The 5,591-nt window shown below is 40.1% G+C and overlaps 1 protein-coding gene across 1 annotated transcript; it reads right to left on the minus strand.

Moving 5' to 3' along the window:
- Nucleotides 1-3,434: 3,434 nt before the first annotated feature.
- On the minus strand, nucleotides 3,435-4,762 carry LOC145156383 (F-box/kelch-repeat protein At2g44130-like). The gene has a single exon (XM_079075782.1). It carries the CDS (start codon nucleotides 4,656-4,658, stop codon nucleotides 3,618-3,620), a length of 1,041 nt encoding a protein of 346 aa, XP_078931908.1. The 5' UTR covers nucleotides 4,659-4,762; the 3' UTR covers nucleotides 3,435-3,617.
- Between the last annotated feature and the right edge of the window lie 829 nt (nucleotides 4,763-5,591).

Consider the following 5,591-nt stretch of genomic DNA (forward strand, 5'->3'; position numbering starts at 1 on the left):
TGTGTGACCAGAAGGTCTTATGTGGTTATAAGGGTTATGAGATGTATGTTATCTATGTGATATGTATATGCTATGTCCCGAGCTTGTAGAGTTTGGACCGGAAGGTCAACATAGTTTGATGTATGTTATCTATGTGATACGTATATGCTATGTCCTGAGCTTGCAGAGTTGGACCGGAAGGTTAACAGAGTTTGGACCGGAAGGTCAACAGAGTAGGACCGGAAGGTCTACAGAGTTAGGACCGGAAGGTCATCATGGGTAGGACCGGAAGGTCTACCAGAGTTGTGGGACCGGAAGATCCCACTGAGACACATTGACCGGAAGGTCTTACAAAGTTATAGCCTCGAGTGGCTAATATGTGTATGTGGTATTTTGGGGAACTCACTAAGCTTTGTGCTTACCGTGTTATGTGTAATGTGTTTCAGGTTTCTTAGGATCACGGGACGGCACCGGCTTGATTGTACACACCAGAGAAAGAATTATGTTTTGAGGATCCTGGATTATTAATGGAGTTGTGTTTTGTAATTTGAATAAACGAGATTTTTATACAATATGTTATGAAAAGTATGCGATTTTAAAGTGAAAAATTTGTTTGAAAATTTACGTCGTTACAATTAACATTTAAACATTCCTCAGGCCCCGCCCGATATCAGACCGTAATCCGGAAACATACTAACATTCCTCGGGACCGCCCCGACATCGGACCGGAGTCCGGAAACATACAAGCACAAATACATGCAAGAATCACAAAGACATCAAGCATACAAGCATTCCTCGGGACCGCCCCAACATCAGATCGAAATCCGAAATAACATATAAACTTACTTCGGGGCCCGCCCGACATCAGACTGTAATTCGGAACTACTACTAACTAAACGGGCCGGCCTTGGTGCCTTAGACCCGTTCCTACTGGAAGAGGACTCACCTCTCAAACTGGCTGTTGAAATCTCGTGTGAGGAATCTCTAGTGGCTGCTCCAACAACTCCCCGACTATCATTATCACAATAATCACTTAGTCAAAAACTGATAACCCTTCTAAGGGTAAAATGACCATCTCTTATGTCAAGAGCCCTTCATGGGCCAACCTTGGTCAAGTCAAAGTCCCAGTCAAAGTCAACGTTCAGTCCAAGTCAAAGTCAACATTTGGGATGACTCAACTCGTCGAGTCAATCCCTTGACTCGCCGAGTTCCTTTGCCAATCTTAGTCGTGAAAACACAAACTAACTCGTCGAGTCCCTTCACGGACTCGTCGAGTTCGACCTTGTATACAATCGGGACAACCCTACCCAACTCGTCGAGTCCCCTTCTGGACTCACCGAGTCTCCTTGTCTGTTTGGGCTATCTTAACGGATTAAGCCCCAACACTTCAGATCAAAGCTCCATACTTCACATAAACCCTGAGAATGTCCTTTTAAGGGTAAAGTTTCCAACTTTACCCATTAATACCCCTTCTTAAAGGGTTTAGCTCCAACCCTAATTCCTTGGGACCTAGAACTTGGTCCTTAAGCTATCCATACACCAAAATAAAGCTTACAACCTCAGATCTAAACCCCTAACACTACTTGGACACCTAAAGTTCGCACCTTTTTCCACATGTATGGCCTTTTGGGGCTAAAAAAGGCCAATATGACACTCTATGGCTTGCATGGGGGCTCCAAATGGCATAAAGTTTGCACCTTTATGTCATATCAGCCCTTCAAGGTCCTAGATCTGAAAGAATACTCACTTGGGTCGATCATTTTCCAAAAGCTATCATTCTTGGACCAAAAACCCTCATAAAATGGACATAAAGAGATCTAATGAACTAATAGCCAAGATAGAAAATTGATTACCAGAAAATGTAGCAAATGGTGTGTAGTTGCTAGATCTACTCTTTCCCTCTTGAGCCCTCTATCTTCTTCTTCTTCCACAAGCTTCAAAAGTACACAAAATTAGGGTTTATGTGAGGTTGGAAATGAGGCCACACACTCAAATGGTATGTAGTTACTCACACTCTCAAATAAACCTCTAGGGTTTCGTGAGTTAGGGTTTGGGACATGGAGGCTGGAAATGAGGCTAAGGGGTGGGGGTTAAGGAGCTTAAATAGGGTGCAAAACTCCAAAATTAGGGTTTCACTCTGGCCGATCTACTCGTCGAGTCGAGGGCTTCCGACTCGTCGAGTAGATAGCTTAAACCCCGCGTCCAAGACTCGTTTCTATTCGACGAGTCTGGGGCTCCCAACTCGTCGAGTAGCTCTATAAAAATGAATAATTTAATGAGTTAAATGCATATCATGAACCAGACGTTACAAAAACTAGTCGTTTGGAACTTTAGGAGAGAGAGAGAGAGAGAGAGAGAGAGAGAGAGAGAGAGAGAGATGATTAAATAGAGGAAACAGGCGAAAGGCTCTGCTAAAATCTATCAAACTCGCTACTCGCCATGCATACGGGATGGTGTGCGCTACAGCCACCGTGTCAAACCCATGGTGCTTACCACCAAGGGCAAATCTATGTAAAAGGTAAGTGGGTCCATCCACCTAAATTTTTAAATATATTTATATATTTTATAGGAAAATTTTAAGACCTAAAAAAATTTACTAGTTGGACAAAAGAAGAAAGGAATAGCCTATAAACAACATAATACATAGCTTATCTGGGGGCATGAAGGAGGAAAGAGTCACATGACTCCAAGAAGAAAGTAGTTTTACAATATGAAGTTTAGTGAGGCGTGGTTTAGACTCATTTTACTTAAAGTGACTTTAAGTTTGTTTTAGTAAATAAAAAAAATTAAAGAATGACAGTAGCTCGGTCTTCTTGTTAGGTTTAAGTTGGTTCTAGACCAACTTGATTTTATACATGTTGAACCTGATTTTCTCTTGAACCAATTGGTTGAACCAGTTATAAAATCATATGGTTTTCTATTTAGTTTCGCAATTGCTTAAACTCCCATCAATATTGTCTTAAGTGATCTATTAGGTATCAAAGAAATCTCAACATCATTAAAATGAGCATTGCAACGCTTTTTAAAGTTGGACGGATGCCACATCCTAAATTGCTTTTGATGAGCATAGATATTATACTAAGTGTAGCTTTTACATACATAAGTTCTATCATATCACAAATTTATTTGATACAAGAGACAAGACAACGTTGATTAAACAAACACATGTATGAATTTATACAAGAGACAAGACAACGTTGATTAAACAAACACATGTATGATGTATCGATTTATAAAAGAGTTAAAGTCAAACATGTTTAGAAACAGAATAAACTTCAATTTTCGCTAAGCCAACAAAACCCTTGATTGATTGGTTCATCACATAATTAATAAAACATCAAAATCAACATTCAACGTGTCAAACAATAGGTTCATGGAACCATAAACAAAACAACCAATAAACTAGTACTCGTTTTTTTTATATATAATTTACAATAATTTGTACATTTAAGAAATATTGTAAAGGAAGTAGTAGATTGCCACAATACAACGTTACAAAACTTACATAATATTGTGTGAGATATGGCATTCTATATCTTGCTCATATCCAATCACTAACGATCTCTCTATATATAATATAATATAATATATACATTATAAAAAAGAAAAGGGTAAAAACGTAAATAAAAAGGCTCCTATTATATCTCGACGAGGCAACCCGACTGTACAAACCCAGAGAACTCATCGGGGACGTCGGCCTTTATCAATTTACCATTTTGCCCTTGGTTGGACTTTTCCATCACAAAAACCGCTTGAGGTGCTCCTTGGTAAGCCGAACCGGTAACCACGGAGCAGTCACCAAGGTCAACCCCGCAGGTCCCGACTTGAACCGCCGGTTCGACCTCATCCCAAGACGTGAAATTACCGTTTTGACCAACCGCCACACATGACCTAGGGCACCGACTCACTCCCCAAGCTTCCTCCACGCGCCGCCATGTGCCGGTGGTGGTGTCGAAAACATCCGCGCTGCTTTTGAAACGACCTTGGCTGTCGGTTTCGTAGCCGCTCACGACCCAGAACTCTGACCCGACGAACATTCCTTCGCACTCGTCTCGCTCCTCACTCATCGGAGTCAACTCGGTCCACTCGTCGGCGGAGATATCGTATACCCACGCGCTTTTCAGAGCGTTTTTACTCTCGTCGTGTCCACCGGCGACGTAGACTTTCCCGTCACACGCGCCGGTTGCGAAAAAGGAACGAGTTGATGGCATATTAACTCGTTGAGTCCACCTCCGAGTAGTGAACTCGTACACGAACACGTCGCGAATAGGTTCCCAACTCACCGGGTTCCACCCGCCCATCAGCACTAGTTTCCCCTCCGAGCTTGTAACCTGGCAAAACAACGGCAACCCGTCTGGGTACTTGGGAACAGGGTCGATTTGGTCCCAAATACCTGTAATCGGATCGAAAACCGATAACCCGTATTTCGGTTGTTTTTCGGGTTTAACATTTGATGTAGAGTGAATCGGAAGCGATTGGACGAAACAAACAGCTTTCCGAGTGAACCCACTTCTTTTCCGGTGGTAATAGAATTCCCGGTTTTGTATCAGGCGACGCCACCGTTGACAGACATGAGAGGCGACGTCGTGAGCTCCATAGTGCAAACGAGTCAAACACTCTAGCGCTATTTCATCAGGTAAACCTGGGATCAATTCGGTGAAATCAGGATGTGATTCCATTTCAGAGAGATGATTTTGGAAAATTGCGATTCAGATTTATTAACTTTCAGGAGAAAATTGGTGGATTAGAGAAGAGGGAAAAAGCTTCACGAAGAAATCGGTTAATGAATTCGGATATTTATAGGAAGGAGTGTATATAATCAGATAGGGATGCTTGTGACATACTATCTTGAGCTCTAGCAGTGAGATGCTTACACGTGGCACATACTGATAGATCGTCGGGTGAAAGTATCTATGCCATATTTGAAATTTTAAAATCATGTACAAATAACTGAAATAAGGGTTTCAAAGTTTAATGGGTTTTTTAGTTTTTATCAACGACGTGATTATTTGAGGGTTATCGATTAAAAAGTAAATTACTCCTTTGGTCCCTATGGTTTGCTTAAATTCATATATTTGGTCATATTATTGTATTTTTGACATGGATGGTATTTATGGTTTGCATTTATTGCGTGGATGGTCTCCGATGCTAACTTCATCTAGTTACTATTGGGCTTATATTAAAAATAGTCTAAAAAACTACGAATTTAACAACGAAAATATTTTTTAAAATAAATAATTATAAAACCATTTTATACTCAATAAAGATCATCATGCAAGATATATAAATAATTAAAACAACCATACAAGACGGATCCTGTATAAAGCCAGAGGGGTCATGACCCTCCTGATTTTTGACCTCCTTGATACTAATGTTATATATAAAAGTTTGGTTTTATTTGTTGACTAACCATTTGGCCCATGTTTATGATATACACTATGCAATTTTAAATAAATAACTCTAAAAGAGAAAGGCAATATTATTTGATATTTGATAAATCTCATAACAATCTAACAGGTAAATAAATAATTAAAAGATTCAGCTAAATTTGAAAACATCAAAACGAATTCTGAGTAAATTTAGGATTCTAATAAATTAGGAAACAATTTTTT

Source organism: Lactuca virosa, chromosome 1 (genome assembly GCF_052849685.1).
Source record: "Lactuca virosa cultivar CGN04683 chromosome 1, Lactuca_virosa_CGN04683_v6, whole genome shotgun sequence".
NCBI lineage: Eukaryota > Viridiplantae > Streptophyta > Magnoliopsida > Asterales > Asteraceae > Lactuca > Lactuca virosa.